The sequence below is a fragment of the Aquarana catesbeiana genome, linkage group LG04 (genome assembly GCF_042186555.1).
Source record: "Aquarana catesbeiana isolate 2022-GZ linkage group LG04, ASM4218655v1, whole genome shotgun sequence".
Taxonomy (NCBI): domain Eukaryota; kingdom Metazoa; phylum Chordata; class Amphibia; order Anura; family Ranidae; genus Aquarana; species Aquarana catesbeiana.
In genome coordinates, this window is record NC_133327.1 from 69,210,458 (window position 1) to 69,233,932 (window position 23,475).

At 46.0% G+C, this 23,475-nt stretch overlaps 1 protein-coding gene across 3 annotated transcripts in view; it reads right to left on the reverse strand.

Moving 5' to 3' along the window:
* UBXN2A (UBX domain protein 2A) overlaps positions 1–23,475 on the reverse strand; it is a 49,408-nt gene that overhangs the window by 10,971 nt on the left and 14,962 nt on the right. For 2 of the 3 annotated variants that reach the window (XM_073625321.1, XM_073625323.1), the window contains exons 2-4: positions 13,649–13,709; positions 12,242–12,350; positions 1,733–1,842 (exon numbers count right to left, since the gene is read on the reverse strand). In XM_073625321.1, coding sequence (XP_073481422.1) covers positions 1,733–1,842; positions 12,242–12,350; positions 13,649–13,692 — 263 coding nt within the window. In that variant the 5' untranslated portion in view covers positions 13,693–13,709. Of the gene's footprint in view, positions 1–1,732; positions 1,843–12,241; positions 12,351–13,648; positions 13,710–22,080; positions 22,112–23,475 lie in introns of all 3 variants that reach the window. The other variant, XM_073625322.1, reaches the window with a different exon arrangement.

A 23,475-nucleotide genomic window follows, 5' to 3' on the forward strand; every position in this document is an offset into this window, starting at 1 on the left:
CTTTGTGTGTCAGAAAATCCGATGGAAAATGTGTGATGGAGCCTACACACGGTCGGAATTTCCGGCAACAAGGTCCTATCACACATTTTCAGTCGGAAAATCCTACCGTGTGTACGGGGCATTAGAGGTCCTTTCTCTCAACTGACCATCCTGGACTGTGGAAAGTGGCCAACAATTAAATGACCCACTGTCCACCAATATAAGGGGATTAATGCTCACAGACCACCAATGTAAGGAGGCGTTTGTCCATTCACCATCAATGTAGGGGGGAATTTCTCTACTGAGTACCAATGTGAGAAAACACTCAAAAATGTCACTGTCTGCATTTCTTTCCTGGCCGTTATTTTTTCAATTTGATTTTTTATATTGAAAATAATTTAGCAAATAATTTAGCTGTACAGAGCAGGGATGGGCATCAAATACCTTCAAAGTATGCCATATTCCTGATTCTTTTATTTATTCTTATATCTCAACTTTCTGGTTACGTTAATGTACCCTGAGCTGTAGATAAAGTAAATATTAGCAGGGGTCCCAGAGACATAAAGGGTATTTCAATGGCTCTTCTGTATTAATAGGGTTGAGAAAGGCTGCAATATGCTATATAGTTTTCACAAGCTGCTTAGGTGTGAGAAAAAAAAATTATAATAATGAAAGATGCATAATGACTTCACAGAGATCTATGCATTGCTTTCTTGTCATTTTCAATTGTTACAAGAAAAGAATATACATTTTATACAGGACTTCAGGGTCTTGCATTTCTTTGGTATAACTTGTGAATGGGCAGATCATAGATTACACTTCTACTAGATGATTCTTCTCATTATTAATCTGATCTGTCGCAGATAAAAACATGTGGCTTTACCAGGAGTGAAGTGGCTGGTAAGTCCATCTAACAAAGTCAATTACAGCGACCTATGATTCTCTAATCCGCCATGGCACAGATTCATAAACAAAAAATATATAACTCAAAAGGTGTGCTCATTGAAAATATACCAGTATATATTGCTGGTATTACAGGTATCTATATAGCAACAATAATTTACACACGCTTTACATAGTGTACATTCACATCAGTCCCTGCCCTCAAGGAGCTTACAATCTAATTTGGACTAGAGGTGCTTTTGTCTGTTTACTGAGTTCTATAAGGAAAATATTAGGATGTGGTCTGTCCAGTCAAGTAGCCAGGAAGTCCATTAAAGCGGTAGTAAAACGCTGTGCGTTTTTTTTTTTGTTTGTTTTTTTTGTTTGGAACCTGCAAGGTAAAGCCATAAATTGCTAGTATGCATTCTATACTAGCACATTACTTGAAACTTACCTTAAAATGAAGCCCTTCCAGCAGTGAGCTGTTACCGCTGACAAGTCTTCCATCTTCACTCGTCTTCCTTCCAGGTTCACGGATATCAGCTGTGTAAGTGGCCGGAGCCTCAATGACGTCATTCCCATGCATGCGCACAGGTGCCGCCATTTATGGCACAGGACTCTGAAGGAACGTACCCGAGTGGCCGCTCCTACAAAGCACATGCGCCAGTGACGTAACCGGCAGCTTGTACAGTAAATATCTCCTAAACTGTGCACATTTAGGAGATATTTACAGTACCTATAGGTAAGCCTTATTATAGGAGGCTTACCTAAAGGTACAAATCATGCATGGGAGTTTACTCCCACTTTAAGAAGACAAGTAATGTGCTTATCATAATGACAACAACAGAAAACTACAAACTACACCTCTTACCCTTTCCTGACGGAGTCCATGAACTGACGATTTGCAGCATCTGTATAGTCCCTGAGTTCACCATCGTTGATTGTAAAACCATTCTTCCACATTCGGATAACAACTTCTGCCTGCAAGGAAAAGTAAAACCTTCATGTTAAGATTACAACAAGCCAATAACAGCAGTATGGAGTTTATTACACTTGTGAATTTCTACAGAAAGGAGGAAGATATGCACCAAAAAACAGACATCCTACAATTACATCCACATGCCCCATATCTGTTAAAGCGAAACTGTAAGCAAACAACTGAATACACAGCTAAAATACACATGTAGTATCTGTTTTACTTGTCAAAGGGTGGGTATTTTTCTGTCAATTTGAGCCATTAAAGGAAGTCTGTACTGAGAAAAATGTGCAGATTGCCGTTTCCAACTTCTTTCTGATAAATGCTATTGCCCGGCCTTAATACTTTGATTCACTGACCTGAAACAAGTAGGAAGCTAGTGATGTCAGAGGAAAGTCAGAACACATGGTCTGCATACTTGGGTGATCAGTACAGGTTTCCTTTAAAAGGGAGCTACAGTCTTTAAATGATTTATATATGCAATTGTGATCAGCTTAAAAGGATCACACCTAGGCAAGTATGAATCTTAAAAAAAACACCCCCATACTTAAGAAAATCCTATGAAAGCTCTGTGCTGGACGGCGTCTACGAAAGCTCTGTGCTGGACGGCATCAGAGCTAATACTGGGCTCAGAATGTCTTTTTCATCAAGTGATTAGAGTTCAGGCCAGGTCATAGGCCAGATAACTGTATCCTGGAAGGGGGTACCATGCTCCCCCATACCTGGAAGGAGCAGGCATTTGTGGCAGTACTAGATGAGGTACAGGGGAACAAGGTGAATGTGAGTAAAAGTGGTTTGGGTGGTTGGCTTTAATTACTTCAAAGAATTTAAGGAGGAAAAAAAATAAAAATGCTTTTCTTAGTCTCTGCTATAAAATGTTGCAAGTAATTTTTCACCTTCACTGATGTGCGCTGATGAGGTGGCACTAATAGGAAGCACTGATGGGCACTGTTTATCTATGTAAATGTCCCATCACACTTGCCTGTTACCGGCTCTCCTCTCCTTACACTGTGACAGCGTAAGGAAAGGAATGCTAATAACCGGCAAGTTTGTTCATTTGTGATCAGCTGTGATTGGACACAGCTGATCACATGGTAAAGAGCCGCTGTGATTGGCCCTTTACTTCAATCACAGAGCGTACCAGATTCGCACCCCAGGGGGCGTGCAGGGGGCGCATGGTTCTGGAAGGACACGCTGTAGCCGTCTTTCGGCTATAGCGCGATCATGAAATTGTTTAAACCCCAACACTAGTATATATTTTTTGAAAGTAGGGACCCTGTAGAATAAAAAGATGGCAGTTGCAAATTTTGTATGTCACATAAAACATTTGCACAAATATTATCAAATCCAAATTTTCAAGAAAAAAATACACTAAAATGAATTTTACTGCACACAAATAATAAAATACTCAGTTTTTAAGTAAAATATAAAAGATGGAGGTGCTTAGAGTAAATAGATACCAAACATGCCGAGCCTTAAAACTGTGAAATGGCAAAAGGCTACAGTACCTAAAAATGTCTATAGGCAATGATTTAAAAGCCTTTACAGGTTATCAGCTTAAAGGTAACCTTGAATAATGGCCCTAGAATTATTGCTTTCACTCCAACGTTTGCTGTGATATGCAAGTGTGTATGTAAGCTGTGATTGTGTAAGTGTGTGTGAGCAAGGTGACAGGTTGCTTGGTATTTTTATTTTATTATAATTTACATTTTTACATTTCTTTCTATAACTCTCCTGAAACTCAAGTGGTTAAAACAAGCTTGCGGCTTGTTTGATCAGGCAGCTCAAAAACCACCCGGATCATTTTCACTGTCTAGATGAGAGCCAGATGAGCCATGATGTTGTTTTAACCACTTTCAGGACATTTACAAACAGCCTGTAGACAGCAAGTGGTTAACCACTTGCCGCCCGCCATATAGCAGAATGACGGCGGCAAAAGTGGTTTCAATATCCTGACTAGGGATGAGCTTCGTGTTCGAGTCGAACCCATGTTCGACTCGAACATCGGCTGTTCGATCGTTCGCCGAATTGCGAACGTTATGGGCCGTTCGCGCTAAATTCGTGTGGCGCGTCACGGCCCATAATTCACTGCGGCATCGCAGTGCATTGCTGGCTGATGATTGGCCAAGCATGCACTATGACCCGCATGCTTGGCCAATCACAGCGCTGTCAGTAGAGAGAGCTGTAATTGGCCAAAGCCAGGGTGGCTTTGGCCAATTACGGCTCAGGGCATTTAGTACACACCCCACACTATATAAGGCCGCCTGCACGGCGGCCCTGTGTAGTGTGTGTTCCGGTGTGCTGAGAGATAGAGAGAGAGAGAGACAGTGTCATTTGATTTGAGTTAGATAGATTAGGCAGAACAGTCAGTCAGTTAGCTGCACTTACAGTGTATTGTGTATATATATGCATCCCAGGTGTTGCATATATATATATACACTGTATTCAGTTTAGCTAGATCCGTTCCTGTTATCTTCTATCTAGACTATTTACATTTAATGCAGTGCGTCCTGCTCACAGTGTTCAGCTAGATCCGTTCCTGTTATCTTCTAGACTATTTACATTTAGTGCAGTGCGTCCTGCTCACAGTGTTCAGCTAGATCCGTTCCTGCTATTTACATTTAGTGCAGTGCGTCCTGCTCACAGTGTTCAGCTAGATCCGTTCCTGTTAAATTCCTACTGACCGGCAGGCTTGTCTGGTTACAGTATATAAAGCTACCTGAAGAAAATTACAGGTGTTCTATTTGATCCTATTAGTACCACGGTCAGGCAGCTAGACTATTTACATTTAGTACAGTGCGTCCTGCTCACAGTGTTCAGCTAGATCCGTTCCTGTTATCTTCCTACTGACAGGCAGGCTTGTCTGGTTACAGTATATAAAGCTACCTGAAGAAAATTACAGGTGTTCTATTTGATCCTATTAGTACCACGGTCAGGCAGCTAGACTATTTACATTTAGTACAGTGCGTCCTGCTCACAGTGTACAGCTAGATCCGTTCCTGTTATCTTCCTACTGACAGGCAGGCTTGTCTGGTTACAGTATATAAAGCTACCTGAAGAAAATTACAGGTGTTCTATTTGATCCTATTAGTACCACGGTCAGGCAGCTAGACTATTTACATTTAGTACAGTGCGTCCTGCTCACAGTGTTCAGCTAGATCCGTTCCTGTTATCTTCCTACTGACAGGCAGGCTTGTCTGGTTACAGTATATAAAGCTACCTGAAGAAAATTACAGGTGTTCTATTTGATCCTATTAGTACCACGGTCAGGCAGCTAGACTATTTACATTTAGTACAGTGCGTCCTGCTCACAGTGTACAGCTAGATCCGTTCCTGTTATCTTCCTACTGACAGGCAGGCTTGTCTGGTTACAGTATATAAAGCTACCTGAAGAAAATTACAGGTGTTCTATTTGATCCTATTAGTACCACGGTCAGGCAGCTAGACTATTTACATTTAGTACAGTGCGTCCTGCTCACAGTGTACAGCTAGATCCGTTCCTGTTATCTTCCTACTGACAGGCAGGCTTGTCTGGTTACAGTATATAAAGCTACCTGAAGAAAATTACAGGTGTTCTATTTGATCCTATTAGTACCACGGTCAGGCAGCTAGACTATTTACATTTAGTACAGTGCGTCCTGCTCACAGTGTTCAGCTAGATCCGTTCCTGTTATCTTCCTACTGACAGGCAGGCTTGTCTGGTTACAGTATATAAAGCTACTTGAAGAAAATTACAGGTGTTCTATCCCAGCTTAGTGCAGCTACAGGCCATTAGTATGTCTGGAAGGCCAAGAAGGAGAGGCAGACAGTCACAAGCCAATAAGAGAGGGCAAGCAGGCTCTGTGTCTAGTGCTGGTCGTGGAGACGGTGCATCCTCATCAGCACGTGGCCATGGGACACGCTTGGCCTTTTTTTCGGCAGCTGGCCATGTTGAGCCGCAACATGCGGAAGACTTGGTCGAGTGGATGACCAAGCCGTCCTCATCCTCCTCATCCTCTCTCACCCATGCCCAGGGTGCTTTGTCTGGCAAAGCAGCGGCCTCTTCCCTCAGCTCAATGTCATCAGTGACTCCTTCCCTAGCTCCACCATGTCCTCATGAGGATTCCCTCGAACTGTTTGACCACAGTGTTGGGTACATGCTCCAGGAGGATGCCCAGCGTTTGGAAGGCTCTGATGACGATACTGAGCTCGATGAAGGCAGTAACATGAGCGCGGACAGAGGGGGTGCCCAAGAAGGACAGCAATCTGGCAGTCATGCTCCCCCTGCTGCAGCATACTGCCAGGTTTGCTCCAGTGATGAGGAGGGAGGGGATGATGAGGTCACTGACTCAACGTGGGTGCCTGATAGGAGAGAGGAGGAGGAGGAGGAGGAGGAGGAGGAGGAGGCGGCAGCACATCACCAACGAGGCAGGATGCCCTCCAGGGGCCAGCCTAAGGGCAACACATTGACTGCATCACACCCCAAAGCTCCACATGTGCAGGGCGCTGCAGTCTCTGCGCGTTATTCAAAAAGTTCTTTGGTGTGGGCCTTTTTTGAGACGAGTGCATCAGATCGCACCGCTGCTATTTGCAACATATGTCTCAAGCGTATCTCGCGTGGCCAAAATATCTCCCGCTTGGGTACCACATGCTTGACCAGACATATGTTGACCTGCCATGCAGTTCGTTGGCAAGCGTATCTAAAAGACCCACACCAAAGAACAAAGAGGATCTCTCCTTGCTCCTCATCAGCTGAGATTTCCAACCCCACTAGACCTTCAGTCCTCTCTGAGACCTGCAGTGAGAGGAATGAAGGTGTAGAATTAGGTGTGTCACAGCCAAGTACTTGTGGGCAATCTGCTTTTGGTACACCGACGTCAGATTGTACCAGGCAAATTTCCCTGCCCCAGCTGCTGCACCGCCGAAAGAAGTTTGCTCCCAGCCATCCACATGCCCAGCGGTTGAATGCTAGCTTGGCAAAATTGCTAGCACTTCAACTGCTGCCTTTTCAGTTGGTAGACTCTGCCCCCTTCCGTGAGTTTGTGGAATGTGCGGTTCCTCAGTGGCAGGTACCCAAACGCCACTTTTTCTCACGGAAGGCGATTCCGGCTCTCTACCGGCATGTGGAAGGCAATGTCCATGCCTCGCTGGACAGGGCGGTCAGCGGTAAGGTGCATATTACCGCTGACTCATGGTCCAGCAGGCATGGACAGGGACGTTACCTAAGTTTCACGGCGCATTGGGTGACTCTGCTGGCAGCTGGGAAGGATGCAGGACAAGGTGCAGTAGTGTTGGAGGTTGTTCTGCCACCACGCCTCCAAAATGCTGATTGTGACACACCTCTCTCCTCCACCCCCTCCTCTTCTTCTTCCTCCATGGCCTCTTCCTCGGAACCAGCGGTGCTCCGTAGGCGTTCAAGGGGCTACGCAAGTACGCAGGCCAAAAGATGCCATGCGGTGCTTGAGCTGGTGTGCTTGGGGGACAGGAGCCACACTGGGGCAGAGGTTCTGTCAGCTCTGCAGGGGCAGGTTCAGAGGTGGTTGACGCCACGCCAACTTAAGGCAGGAATGGTGGTTTGCGACAATGGCACCAACCTCCTCTCTGCCCTCCGACAGGGACAAATGACCCATGTGCCCTGTTTGGCTCACGTCCTTAACTTGGTGGTGCAGCGGTTCTTGGGCAGGTACCCGGGCTTACAGGATGTCCTGAGGCAGGCCAGGAAAGTCTGTGTGCATTTCCGCCGGTCATATAATGCCAGTGCTCGGCTGACGGACCTCCAAAAGGAGTTTAACCTGCCCAAGAACCGCCTAATCTGTGACATGCCCACCAGGTGGAACTCAACGTTGGCCATGCTGCAGCGGCTGCACACGCAGCAGAGGGCCATCAATGAGTACCTGTGCGACTATGGCACCAGGACAGGGTCAGGGGAGCTTGGTTTTTTTTCCCCACGCCAGTGGGCCATGATCAGGGATGCATGCACTGTCCTGTCACCATTCGAGGAGGCCACGAGGATGGTGAGCAGTGACAGTGCATGCATCAGTGACACTGTCCCCCTTGTCCACCTGTTGGAGCACACGCTGCGTGGAATAATGGACAGGGCACTTGAGGCAGAACAGAGGCAGGAAGAGGAGGACTTCCTTAGCTCTCAAGGCCCCCTTTATCCAGACAGTGTTCCTGCGTGCCCGCCGATCACACAGGAAGAGGACGAGGAGGAAGAGGAGGAGGAGGAAGATTGTGTCAGTATGGAGGTGGAGCCTGGCACTCAGCATCAGCAGCAGTCTTTAAGGGATCAGTCCCAAGAAACACATGGACTTGTACGTGGCTGGGAGGAGGTGGCTGCGGACCATGTCGTTCTTAGTGACCCAGAGGACTCCGGACCGAATGCCTCAGCAAACCTACGCTGCATGGCCTCCCTGATCCTGCAAAGCCTGCGTAAGGATCCTCGTATTCGTGGTATCAAGGAGAAGGACCAATACTGGCTGGCAACCCTCCTTGATCCACGTTACAAGGGTAAGGTTGCGGACCTTATCTTGCCATCGCAGAGGGAGCAGAGGATGAAACATCTTCGGGAGGCCTTGCAGAAAGGTCTGTGCAACGCGTTCCCAGAGACTGGGAGGTTACAAACTCCTGTTTCTGGACAACGTGTTGCTGAGGCTTCGGTCAGTCAAAGAAGGAGCGGTGGAGAAGGTGGCCGTCTGACCGATGCGTTCAGACAATTTTTTGGTCCGCAGCCCCAAGGTATGATCGGTTCCAGCAACCATCGCCAGCGTCTGTTTTACATGGTGCAGGAATACCTAGGGGCAAGATCAGACTTGGACACCTTTCCCACCGAAAATCCTCTGGGTTACTGGGTCTTGAGGATGGATCACTGGCCAGAGCTTGCACAGTATGCAATTGAGCTACTGGCCTGTCCTGCATCCAGCGTTCTTTCGGAACGCACATTCAGTGCTGCTGGAGGCGTGGTAACCGATCACAGGGTGCGTCTGTCCACCGACTCGGTCGATCGGCTGACCTTCATAAAAATGAATGAGTCTTGGATCACCACCAGCTACCAAGCACCTGATGCTGATGTAACCGAATAATTTTTTTTGAAATCTCAGATCCCTTCAAAGACTGCCTATGCTGATGCTGAGTGACTATCCCTGAGTAATTATCCTCTTCCTCCTCAATCATCACGCTGATAGCTTGTAAGAACATTTTTGGTTCTGGGCGCCACCACCAGTGCCTAAGGCACAATTTTTCAGCCCCTGTTTAACAGGGGCGTGTAATTACAATTTTTGATGTAATACTTTGCAGCAGGGCTCGTTCCTGCATTCCAACTAGAGTGTCTGTGAGGGGTTGCAGTGTTGTGGCACCAGCACCAGTGCCTAGGGCCCAATTTTTCTGCCCCTGTCTAACAGGGGCGTGTAATTACAATTTTTGATGCAATACTTTGCAGCAGGGCTCGTTCCTGCGTTCCAACTAGAGTGTCTGTGAGGGGTTGCAGTGTTGTGGCACCAGCACCAGTGCCTAAGGCCCAATTTTTCTGCCCCTGTCTAACAGGGGCGTGTAATTACAATTTTTGATGCAATACTTTGCAGCAGGGCTCGTTCCTGCGTTCCAACTAGAGTGTCTGTGAGGGGTTGCAGTGTTGTGGCACCAGCACCAGTGCCTAAGGCCCAATTTTTCTGCCCCTGTCTAACAGGGGCGTGTAATTACAATTTTTGAAGCAATAATTTGCAGCAGGGCTCGTTCCTGCGTTCCAACTAGAGTGTCTGTGAGGGGTTGCAGTGTTGTGGCACCAGCACCAGTGCCTAAGGCCTAATTTTTCAGCTCCTGTTCAACAGGGGCATGTAATTACAATTCTTGATCTAATATTTCACAGCAGGGCCCTGTGAGGGCTTACAGTGTTGTGGCCACAGCAACACCTAAGGCCCAAATTTCTGCTGAGTATATAGGGCAGGACCCTACTTTCAAACATCTAACTTACAAACGACTCCTACTTGCAAACGGAAGGAGACAACAGGAAGTGAGATGAAATCTACCCCTAGGAAGGGAAATTCTCTCCTGTAAGAGTTAATATGGGAAAACAATTTCTCCTTTCCACTGATGCTTTCCAATCCTTGTTCCACAAAAAAACCCAAATTTTCAAAAAACATTTTTCATTGGGACAAAAAAGTGAGGTGAAATCTTCTGAAGAGGAGGAAAGACAGCAAAACAAATGTCACAGGGGTGATAACCCTTCCCTATGTTTTCCAAAAAGCTTAGAAAAGATTTTTTGGCTGGAGCTAAACACGTTAAAAATGTTCAAAATTACAAACAGATTCTACTTAACAACAAACCTACAGTCCCTGTCTTGTTTGCACCGCCTGTATACTGCTGTTCAGAGTATATAGGGCCTGGTGGCCCCACACCTTTCCTTATTTTAATTTGGGTGCGGGGTTCCCCTTAATATCCATACAAGACCCAAAGGGCCTGGTAATGGACTGGGGGGTACCCATGCCGTTTGTCTCACTGATTTTCATCCATATTGCCATGACCCGACATGACATTAAACCCGCAAGCAGTTTTAAATGAGATTTTTTCCTTTAAAAATGACATTTGGTGCAGGGACTGTTCTAAACATGGGAAACACGCGTCACTTTACAGGCATACTATAGACACCCCCCAGGTACGATATTTAAAGGAATATTTCACTTTTTTTTTTTTACTTTAAGCATCATTAAAATCACTGCTCCCGAAAAAACGGCCGTTTTTAAAAGTTTTTTTTGCATTGATACATGTCCCCTGGGGTAGGACCCGGGTCCCCAAACCCTTTTTAGGACAATACCATGCAAATTAGCCTTTAAAATGAGCACTTTTGATTTCGAACGTTCGAGTCCCATAGACGTCAATGGGGTTCTAACGTTCGTGCGAACTTTCGGTCCGTTCGCGGGTTCTGGTGCGAACCGAACCGGGGGGTGTTCGGCTCATCCCTAATCCTGACTGAGCGTCATGTGACGTCCGCAGGATATTGGGGCGCGCATCGCGGCGATCGTTGTTGCGGGGTGTCAGTCTGACACCCCGCAACACCGATCTAGGTAGAGAGTCTCTGACGGAGACTCTTTACCACATGATCAGCCGTGTCCAATCACGGCTGATAACGATGTAAATAGGAAGAGCCGGTGATCGGCTTTTCCTCACTCGCGTCTGACAGACGCGAGTAGAGGAGAGCCGATCGGCTGCTCTCCTGACAGGGGGGGGGTCTGTGCTGATTGTTTATCAGCACAGCCCCCCCTCGGATCTTACCCAGGACCACCAGGGAAGCCGCCCAGGACCACCAGGGAAGCTGCCCAGGACCACCAGGGAAGCTGCCCAGGACCACCAGGGAAGCCATCCACACTGGACCACCAGGTATGGCCCCTAAACCCCCAGGGAAATACTAATCAGTGCCCACTCACAATGCCTACCACTGCCAGTGCCACCAGGGATGTGTATCAGTGCCGCCTATCAGTGCCCATCAGTGCCACCCATAAGAACCCATCTTTGCAGCCTTTCAGTGCCCAGTGTCGCCTATCAGTGCCACCCAGAAGTGCCCATCAGTGCCGCCCATCAGTGCTGCATATCAGTGCCACCCATCAGTGCCAACTACCAGTCCCCATCGCCAGTGCCCGCTCATTGGTGTCACCTCATCGGTGCCGCCTTATCAGTGCCTGTCAGTGCCGCCTTATCAGTTCCCATCAGTGAAAGAGAAAACTTACTTATTTACAAAATTTTTTTAACAGAAACAAAAGCAAAACTTTTATTTTTTTCAAAATTTTTGGTCTTCATTTGTTTCGCAAAAAAAAAACAAAAAAAAAAAAAAAACGCAGAGGTGATCAAATACCACCAAAAGAAAGCTCTATTTATGGGAACAAAATGATAAAAATTTAGTTTGGGTACAGTGTTGTAGGACCGCGCAATTGTCATTCAAACTGCGACAGCACTGAAAGCCGAAAATTGATCTGGGCAGGAAGGTGTATAAGTGCCCTGTATTGAAGTGGTTAAAGAGGTTCTGAACTGGCAAAGTGAAAAAAAATCTTAAAATGATACTAGAGGCGTAATTAAAAAAAAAAAAAAAATAGGGTAATATTTACCTGCTCTGTGCAACAATACTGCACAGAAAAGTTGCTTTCCTTCTCTTCTAGTAGTCCCCCGCCAATGCTGTCAGCTTATCCCTTCTCTGGGTGCCTCCTGCAGCAAGCTGGGTGCTAAGGTAGCACCCGTGTGTGCGTGCTCCCGAGCCGAGCTGTGTGTGTTCATAGACCACACAAGAACACAGACCACCAGATGTATGCATCTAAAAGCCTGGAAATACCTAAGGTAAACCACACCAATATAACTGAAAGTTTGACACAACACAAACCTTGATGCATTGCACCCGACACAGACAGAGGAGCACTTTTGAATCATTCTTACACAAATTACCTCATCTTCTGGAGAAGCATTAAGAACGCCAGCGTCTTTCGCTTCTTCAAATAAGCTGTTCACAAACGAGTCACACCTTTTCCGCTCACCTCCCCTACTCCTGGAAGCTCTGCAATAAAAAGAATATTCTAAAATGTATCTACTTCAGCTCTTGTATCTGTATAGCCATATGGACCAGTCTTTCTGCTATGGGCCTTATTAGTGCTTAACATGCTACAGTTATATATTTATTGTTTGAGGGACAACCTAGGCTTTCTTTTGGCATGATTACCTTGCAAAAAAATCTTTTATTTTCTATGAAATGTATAGATAAAAACATTTCAAAGAATAAAAAAAAAAAAAAGTTTCTTTTTTGACCAGTATTAGTTTTAAAAATAGTTTTACTGTTTACATGCTGTTTAACATGCCTTGTGCCTTAATACTTTTTTTCCCTTAATCTTCAGTAAACTTTATTGTTAAAGGAAACTTCAACTATTTACCTGTTGCAGTGTGTTTACACACATTGCATTGAAGGAATAAAAAAGTACGTCCTGTTCTACTTTTTTTTTTTCAGCATAGTGCAATAAACTGGTGAGAATTGCTCCTATTGTGTCAGCAGCCAGTCTAACGTAATGTAAATAAAGTTAGCAATAAGTGTTAATATTTTTAATGGTGCATTTATATGTATAGTGTGCCAATATATACTGTATGTCAGAAGTCAAGGAGTGAAATGTGTTTTTATGCCTATATAAGAGGCACCAGACAACGGGGAACATAACGGAGGAACACAGCTTTGCAACAAGACCGCTTTTTTTTGCTTTTTAGCGGGTAACCGGCAACGGCACGGAAGAAGAAGAAGAAGACGGCGGCGACAATGCGAGGGGGAGGAGGAAGAAGAAAATGACAGCATGGGAGAAAAATGGTGGTGGAAGAAGACAAGGGCTCCGGGAGAGACGACAGATGGCGGCACAGAGCTATTTTTACTAATAAAGGAATTGACAAAAACTGGCTCTTGTTTTTTTTTTAACTTTTCACTGCTTTTTTGGTAAATGGGTAGGGGTACGATGTACACGATACCCATCCACATAGGGTGGGGGGCCAGGATCTGGGGGTCCCCTTGTTAAAGGGGGCTTCCAGATTCCGATAAGCCCCCTTGCCCGCAGACCAAGACAACCACCAGACAAGGGTTGTTGGGAATAGGCCCCCCCCCAATGTTGAGGGCATGTGGCCTGGTATAGTTTAGGGGGGGGGGGTCACTCGCTCATCCCCTCCCTTTCCTGACCTGCCGGGGGCATGCTTGGATAAGGGTCTGGTTTTGATCCGGGGGGGGGGGACCCCACACCATTTTTTTTTTTATTTTGTCGTGGGGGTCCCCTCCGAATCCATACCAGACCCGACATGAAATATAAAACACAACATTTACAGTACCTGTCTTGAGGTTTCATTTTGTCTGTGTTGTTGGCTTCCCTCATCTTTGTATCACCTTATCCTGTTATATGGAAGACAAAAATAAATATCATATTCCTGCCAATGTAACTTAGTATAATTGCAGTCTATGAAATTTACACCTGGCATCCAATACAGAAAGGGTCTAATACAAGACATTAAAGTAATTGTAAAGGCTAAAGATTTTTTACCTTAATGTGTTCTCTACTTACCAGAGCCCGATCCAGCGCTGCTCTCTCTCCTCACAGGACCCAGTGAGAGCCACTGGCTCCTGCTGCTGTCAACCAAACTCTGTGACAAGGGGGGTGTCAAGCACTTGCTATGGAGGCACACACAAAAGAGGAGGCGAGGGACCCCAGAACAGGAAGTATAACATGTTCAACTATTTTAATTTTAAAAAAATGTGCCTTTACAAACGCTTTAATAATTAGTACACCAAACTGTTCCGTAACTAGAAAAAAAAAACACAGAAGCCAATTCATCCTCAGTGTGTAAAGAGATGCCATTTGTCCCTATTAATAGAGCCAGACTGAAGGGGACTTGTCATGACAAACAATGTTTTTTTTAAGTTCAGACTTTGGGGCAGTTATTCTCATCCTAGTTTCAATAAGTTGCGAGCAAGAATCAAATTAGTAGGTCAGAAATATAGGCTGCACTTTTACTCTAGATTTTGTTATTTTGTAGACGGTGAAGCAAGAATAAGGCTGGCCATACACTATACAATTTTCTGATTCAATTTCCTTTAGATTTACCTTCAACTATGTAGTGCAAGGGCCTGTCTGATTGCATACAAATTGAAAGGGTTTAGGTTTGACCTCATATTATATGGTTTTGGTAAATCTAAAGGAAAGTTGAACAGGAAAATTGTATAGTGTATGGCCAGCTTAAAGGTGACCTTTCTGAAACGCTATTTAATTTTCCTAAAGGGCTGGTTCACACAATTTCTGTGATGCTTTTCTGTATGCGTATTTTTTTTAATGCATTCTGGTGCAGTTTTGGTGCGTTTTTTGCCCTCCTTTTCTCCATCTCAATTCAGGACATGTGTGCTCTGGTGCATTTTTATGCCTTTTGCCATGTTCCATACAGAAAAAACACAGTATGTTGTACTTTTGTTGACTGCACTGGTGTAAACTAGAGCCATTGGAATACAAGGAAAACACTGTGCATGTGTTTTAGATGCAGATTAAAAATGCACTGGATTGCATCTGGCGTGAACCAGCGCTTAGAAATGTCTCCAGCCAGAAAAAAAATAAATAAAAGCTGCTCTGGCTGCAATACTCTCCTTCAATCATGACCATTTCAGTACCCCTTCTTTGCCACTTGATGTCCTCAGTGTTCCAAGTTGAATGGCACCCAACATCATTCAACCCAGAAGACTAAAAACTAGGGGGGCTCAGGCATTTTCCCATCCTAGTCTGAACCCACCTGAACTATTTCTTCAAGAAGCGGGACATGCCCTTCTTGCATCTGAACTTACACACCCCTTGGATATATGCAACTGCAGGACAGAGATGCCTCAGCAGCTTATGTTTGGCAGTGCACAGAGACAGGAGAGCTCAGGTGGGTTTGGACTAGGATCTCAACATGCCTGAGCTCATCCTTACTAAAAACATAGTCCGATTGGCTTAAAACACACCTTAAAGGTGTTACTAAACCCAGAACCCTGCATTCACTACATCTGGTCTCCCACAAAACATGGACATGCAATGTAGTATATAGCAGTCTTGTGATTTTCAGTGTCTGGTTAAAGCCTGTAGGAGGCGTTTTCATCCTCCCATGATTATCCTATGAGAATGCAGGACCCCTGACCCTCTGTCTGGACAGTGCCGATTGGCCCTGTGCTGATCACATGCACTAAAAAAGAACAAAAAAAAACTCTCTAGCAATACACACCAAATTGAGCCTGTGCAGACTGTCCCCTGGTTCTGTAAATATCAGAATTTATTATTGGAGTCAGTGGAAGAAGGGCAGGATCAGAGAAGACAGGATCAAACCGCTTTTTTACACAGTGCAGAGGATTAACCCCTTCAGTTCCACTTTAAGACAGTTGGACAGTTCTTTATAGTATGTTGCAATATCCATAAATATATTAAATTAGATACCCTCTAAGATGGCTTTTTCAATTTGCTAATAGAATATATTAGTCCAGGGGCGTGGCTTGGATGGCTTCCGGATTGGACGAGTTTCCCTGAAGCTCCCGACCAGGCCCGCCTGCATACAGCTAAAAGCAGCAGAAAAGCACCGACATTATGGGCAAACCTTCGAAAGGCTAAGGACACAGAACCTAAGGGACACGCCACAAGATCTTCCTCGGCTCCCCCACCTCTCATCAGTACTTTGGCCTCGGAGCTCCGGCGGGACAACATGAGGCCAAGATGGCGCCGGCTCCTCCAACATATGCAGCGGCCCTATCCTCTTCTCCTCCGTGGCTCTCCCCGGGACAAAGTACCGACAGGTATGCCTCTGAGGGGGACCTGCTACCTGCTCACCCACCGATCCCACCAATAACCACTCTGGCCGGTCCTGCGGCCTCCCCTATGGGAAACACATTGGGCAGCCTGTCCCAGCCGTTCCCTCCCTGCCTCGTGGAGCTCCCTCCGTCGGCGTGCACCGGCCAGGCCTCTCCCTCGTGGGAAACCTGGGTTCAAGAATGGGACCCACGCTCCCTACCACAAAGACCCTAGGTCTCCAGAGACAAGACCCCTTCCATATCCCCACAGCACAGGGAGTCCAACAAGGCCCCAGTGCCTTTCCCACCCTCACAGACTGTAGAGCTGCAGGGGGCTTATTCACATGCCAACTACCTGCATGCAACTGATCAAGCAGTGAAGCCTCATTCCAATGCCCCCCCACATGTATCCCAGAGAGGATACCCCCCCACCGACTGCTCCCTCCACTACAATGCGGGACTCATGCGCCCGTGATACAATGGACTCTGACCCTGAGCCTGAGGCGTGCACATCATAGAGAGACTATGTTCGATGCATGCCTACGAAACAGGACTTTCGCATGCTTATTCAAGAGGTACGTGATACATGCAGATCTGAAATCAACATGCTCCGTAATGACCTACACCACCTATCTGCCAAAGTTACTTCCAAAGAGGAAGAAGCATGTGATACAAAGATGGAAATCTCCCACATACACGACCGCCTGTCCACGCAAGCCTCGGCCCTCAGAGAGTTTCAACGCCACCTTGAAGACCTCGATAACAGGCAGGCGCAACAACTTCAGGGTCGGTGGCCTCCCAGAAGCGACTCAGGATGAAGATTTGCATGTAACACTGCAAGATATCTTCAATAACGTACTGAGTGGCCCGGAAAACCAAAGAGTTAAAATGGACCAGGCTCACCGGGCACACGTGGACCGGGATCCAGACCACGCGATGTAATCTGCAGGGTTCACAACTATGCCCTGAAAGAGGACATAATGAGAAAAACGCGCAGCATGCACACCATCGACTTTGATGGCGCCCCCATACAGCTTTTTCCAGATTTGTCATGGATCACCCTTCAGCAAAGACGCTCCTTGCAACCACTCCTCACATCACTGAAGGAACATGACTTTCGCTATCACTGGGGCTTCCCTTTCAGCCTCACGGCAAAGACGGACGGGAGGTACACCACCCTACGGTACCCGGAGGCTCTCCACTCATTCTGCAGGGAACTGGACATCCCGGTCCCGCCCACACCTGGATGGGACCCCCTTCCAACCCCTCCACCTCGCCCGGAGCCCTGGATCCAAGTGAACAGGAGAAAACGCCACAGGCCGCATCCTAACGGCCCTCCATCATCCGCTCATCAGAGATAACTCCCCGTTACTTTGAGTCATTTGTCTCCATTGAGGCTCAAGTATAAGATGCTATATCCCTGACTATCTTGCTAAGAGCTTACGGAATTACCCTGTGATTCCCCCCCTACCTAACCGATGGTCAGACTCTAACTGCCAAAAATCCAGTATTATGGTTTTGTTCTGATGCACGTTAAGTTTGCATATTATTGATAATACTCTAATGTCATGTTTTGGCTCTCCCAAACCACAGAAGGGGTTTCCCTTCCCTTGCCTATCCATCCCCCCCCCCCCACTGCCTTCCTCTCCCTATCCTCCCCCCTCACCTTCCTCCGCCCTCCACTTTCACCACCCCTACCGCCCCCACCCTCTCCACCCCATACTATAGCAGGGTATACTATTACGCCTAAGTAATCGCTCTCACCCCTCCTGGGTTCCTTTATGGGACACCAGGACGGGTGCTAGGATCCTACTCTGATCAGGGACTCCTATAATACTCCTTTTTGTTTATTATTGAGCAAATAACTACACCAGTTTGCCTTACTTGAGGTTATAGCTTAGACCAAACGGCACCCCAGTTACTAGTTGTTAAATACAGGTTTTCTTTTTGCTTTAGTACGGTGTGCTGCATAATTACTTAACAGTAATGGCTCCCCATCCAACCCCCTTGGAAGGTTCTTTCTTTACCTCCTATGTAGGGGGGGCCTCCGAAGGTTTCCGACCCACCACCTTTTATAGGTAGGTTAAACTGTGATTGGTTATTACTTGATTTGTACTAACTGTTGTTTTTTTTTTCTTCTCATCCACACCCTTTTCTCCTCTTCTACTGGAATTTCCTTTCTCCTCTTCCTTCTTACCTACTATATTGTGGACGCCCCCTGCCTCTGGAGCCCGGACTCCACCTGTAGAATCGTGTTTCTTAACCATTCCGTAACTCTCCTGAGGAATCAATTGCTCATCTTCCTACACATCAAGAGCCAGTTCAACTGACTCGGTAAGCTAATGTTCCCCCTTTTTTACCCACCTGCCATGATTGACATACTATTACTAAATGTGAAAGGCCTCAACTCCAACACTAAACGAAGCCTAGCCCTACGAGAGTTCAAACGATCCAAAGCGGACATAATCTTCACTCAGGAAACACACCTTACTAAAACCGACAACATGGCATTTGCATCCAAGCATTATTCCCAAATATACCTGGCCTCTAACCCACGTAAGCGGGCTGGAGTAGCAATTCTTTTTAAAAAAGATTCCCCCTTCCAGTTACAATCCATATTATTGGACCCCTTAGGGCACTATATCAATTTGAGTGGTACATGGAAAGGTGCTAATCTCACCCTCTGCAACATTTATGCCCCGAACACTAATCAAACCTCCTTTTTATCTAAAGTGTATAAACGATTATTTGCATCTTCCCACCAATATTTGGTTATTGGAGGAGATTTCAACCTGACTTTTTCCTCATGCCTAGGCAGACATTCCCTAGGACATGGGCAGATCCCCAAGGCCCTTGACAGAAGATCAACTCTCTTCCGTCAACTAACTAGGAAATATGCCCTATTTTAAGCTTGGTGGACTATCTACCCGTCAGCCAAACAATTCACTTTCTACTCTCACCTTCATAAATCCCACTCACGCCTGGATTATTTTTTTGTAAATGCCCCGACCCTGAGAGCTTGCACAGGCTCAGATATTAAGTCAATTTCATGGTCAGACCACGCCCCGATCAAACTATCTCTTGCACTTTCCCCAGGAACCTTCCGCACATGTCGCTGGCGCCTGAATGACTTCCTGCTTAAACATGGCCCCTCCAGGGATGACCTGGAAAATACCTTGAAGTTATATTTTGCAGAAAACAGCTCCCCTGAGGTTTCCACTTCTTCTCTCTGGGAGGGTCATAAAGCGGTCTTTAGAGGCCAATGTATTTCACTTTCCACTGCACTCAAAAGAAACGCTAATACTGCTCGCGGAGCTTTACTAGATAAGCTCAAACACGCTTGGAAACACGCTTGCTTTCTTCTCCGTCCCTACACATCCTTAGAGAGCTTATAAGTATCCGGGCAGGATTAAGAGATATAGACTTAGGTAGAATCGAAAAGGCGTTACTACGCTTAAGGCAAACCTACTACGATAAGGCTAATAAACTGCATACGCTACTAGCCAGACAGCTACGGGAACGAGTCGCGACCGCTTCTACTTCCCATCTTAAAGATGAGAGTGGCATTCCCCAATCCCATCCCACCAAGATTGCTCAGCCCTGTGTATCGAACCCTTAGCAGCCCACATCAGGGAGAACCCAAATATTCATGGTATTCCAGTTCGTATGAGAGACTTTAAGATTTCCCTATACGCCGACGACGTTCTCCTCACCCTGACGCAACCCCATATTTCTCTCCCGAACTTACATACAGAGTTGGATCGATATAGTGCCTTATCAGGGTATAAAATTAATAATTCTAAAACAGAGGCTCTCCCCCTCAATATGCCTCCTCAGACACTATCGGCTCTTTCGCGAACATTTAATTACTCCTGGAAGACTTCCTCCTTAAAATACCTTGGGGTCCATCTCACAACCACATATGAATCCCTCTATAAAGCCAGCTTTCCCCAATTATATACCTCTATCAGAGCCTCATTGACCAAATGGAAATCCCTGAAACGGTCTCTCTTTGGGCGTCTAGCGACCCTAAAGATTTTACCCCAGCTCCTATACCTATTTGAGACACTTCCGATACCCATACCAGCCCCACACCTCAAGAGGCTACAGGGCAACCTGATCAATTTCTTCTGGAACTATAAGAGACACCGGATTGCTAAATCGGTTCTCTACGCCTCCCGTAATCAGGGCGGCCTAGCATTTCCCAACATAGCCAAATATTACCTGGCAGCCCAACTACACCCTGTGGCCTCTTGGTGTACCCTCCATACTTTCAATAGATGGACACAAATTGAGAAGCTCTGGTTGGCCCCTACACATCCGAACGAATGTTATGGAGCTCTGACGTACCTACGGAAAGCTTACAGCTATTAGGACCAATGTCCCTCCTACGCCAGTTGTGGCGTCGTGCCAAATCGACACACCCGCTTACCACCCCCTTTTCACCAGTTACGTCCTTCCTATTCACCCCCAACATTCCGGATAGCCTGACTTCACAGATGTCACACTTCTGGATGGAAAAGAACTTATTTCGCTACGGCCAGTTAATAGACCCTAGGACTCGAACGCTGAGATCTTTTCAGGATCTGCAAAAAGGCTTTGACATTCCCAAAAAGCCTTTCTTTAGCTACCTACAAATACGACATTATGCACAATCTCTGGTCCCCAATCTTTAATTCTCCCCCCTAACTGAATTTGAAAAACTGTGCTTAGAGAGCTCGTCCCCTAAAGGTATGATCTCACAAACCTATCAGCTTTTGACTTTTGATTTTTCGCCAACCGGTCCACGTCATGCATATATGGGAAAGTGGGAGCGAGCCTTGGGAGCAGATCTCCCCCTATACACATGGCAGATCATATGGTCTCAGGCCTCTAAGAGCTCTGTATGCATGCTATATAAAGAGAACCAATATAAGATTTTGTTCCATTGGTATCAGACACCAGACTTGCTCCACTCCATATATCCATTGGCTGATTCTCGCTGTTGGCGATGCTGCAAAGATAGAGGGACGCTATTTCATATTTATTGGACCTGCCCCCTGATCACTCCGTACTGGCAAATGGTACATTCCCTGCTCTGGTCCATCTTCGATACTGAAGTGCCTCTTGATCCGAAGACTTTTGTGTTGGGTCTTCCACCAATCTCTCTCTCTAAAATGTCCAAGAAACTTCTGTCACATATATTAACTGCCGCACGATGCTTAGTGGCCCTAAAATGGAAACAGAGAGAACCACCCTCGCTATCGGAACTGCACTCCAGGATCAGAGAGGTCAAGAGAATGGAGTACCTGACAGCCTCCTTGAATGACAATCTAGAGAAGCATAATCGAATATGGGAGCTATGCGTCCTATTCGAAAATCCCTTAACTTAATTTTCCCTACTACAGGTCCTGGTTTACTGGTCCCTTCCACTTCCAGGGGGTCATGGGCTTCGGAGGTGGGGCGTTGTTCCTTCACCTTCATCACTCTCCACTACTTTTCTCCCATCTCCACTCGTCCCATCTTACTCTTCCTCCCTCCCTTCCCTCTTCTCTTCTTTCTCTTATCTTTCTCCACTCCCCTTAAAGCGGAAGTAAACCCATCCATAAAACAGTTTCATTTCTGGCACGTGCCGGAAATGAAACACTCCCATTGGTTGTGCTCTCAACCAAGCTGTCAAACCATCCAATGGCTGGTGTCATAACTGATCACATGTGCAGCATCATGGCATTTGTAGAATAAACAGAGGCAAAGATGGCAGCTTCCAAGGCTGAAAACGATGAGGGGGGCTTACTTACACTTTAACCTACTTACTTTTGTTTATTCATACAAGGTATACACACAGTACTATTTGAATAATGTCACGTCAATGTAGCCTATTAACGGTTACTAGATCAACTGGCACATACTGTTCTGCTTCTTTCACCAAGTTCTGTCTACTTGGACTCTATTCTAGAAGTACTTATTACGCTTCAAATTGTATTACCTTGTATTTTATGTTGTCAACTTTTTCTTTTCTTGAAAAATTCAATAAAAATTGTCAATTTTCAAAAAAAAAAAAAAAAAAAAGAATATATTAGTCCTTTAAAGTCTAATTGAAAGCTCAGTTTAAATCAGCTAAACACATTCTAGGTGCATTAATACAAAAAGACATCCAAAATCCTACAGTTCATTTTCTTTCTAAAGCAACCTCAATGAGTAGAAAAGCCAATCTACTGCCAGAAACTGCATTGGGAACCTAGCTCTAGTGTTCCTTGAGCAGCGTGCAGTAGCCTCTCTAGTGTTCCTTGAGCAGCGTGCAGTAGCCTCTCTAGTGTTCCTTGAGCAGCGTGCAGTAGCCTCTCTAGTGTTCCTTGAGCAGCGTGCAGTAGCCTCTCTAGTGTTCCTTGAGCAGCGTGCAGTAGCCTCTCTAGTGTTCCTTGAGCAGCGTGCAGTAGCCTCTCTAGTGTTCCTTGAGCAGCGTGCAGTAGCCTCTCTAGTGTTCCTTGAGCAGCGTGCAGTAGCAGCTTGTTTCCTGCAATAGTTTACCTGCATATAGTCCTGACACAAAAGCTGCCTGAGAAAGCCAGCAGCATAGGATCATGAGAGCTTCTCCTCTTGTTTATCATATAACTAACCACTGACACCAATGATTATGTAAGCTGCCTGTAAGGCCTCATGCACACTGAACATTTTGCAGCTGCTGTTTTTGGCTCCAGGCATTTTATTCTGCAACCAGTAAACTCCCCAGCATGTTATCCTAAGTGTCCATGCACACATAGGCTGTACCTGTAAAATCCTTTTCTTGGAGTACATCACGGGACACAGAGCACCATAATAATGACTATGTGGGTTATACGCTTACCTTTAGGTGATTGGACACTGGCAACCAATAGTAAGACGGTTCCTCCCATATAACCCCTCCTATACAGGAAGTGCCTCAGTTTTGTAGCAAGCAATGACGATCCCAGAAAAAGAGGAGAGGGTCCTCTGTGTCCCGTGATGTACTCCAAGAAAAGGATTTTACAGGTAAGCGGTTTTAAAAATCCATTTTTCTTTATCGTACATCATGGGGCACAGAGCACCATAATAATGACTATGTGGGATGTCCTAAAGCAATGCCTCTGAGGGGGGGGGGAGGCACATCATCCCTAGACCCAATGGATCTGAGATCATAAAGCAACCTGCAACATGCTGTGGCCAAAAACAAAAAAAAGACCTCACATCCACCTGGTAAAACCTGGTGAACGTATGAACTGAAGACCAAACGGCTGCTTTGCAAACCTGAGCCATAGACACCTGCTGGCGTACTGCCCATGATGCACTAACTCCTCTAGTGGAGTGTGCTCTTAAATCGTGGGGTGGAACCCTACGCTTTAATCCATACGCCTGGACAATAGTC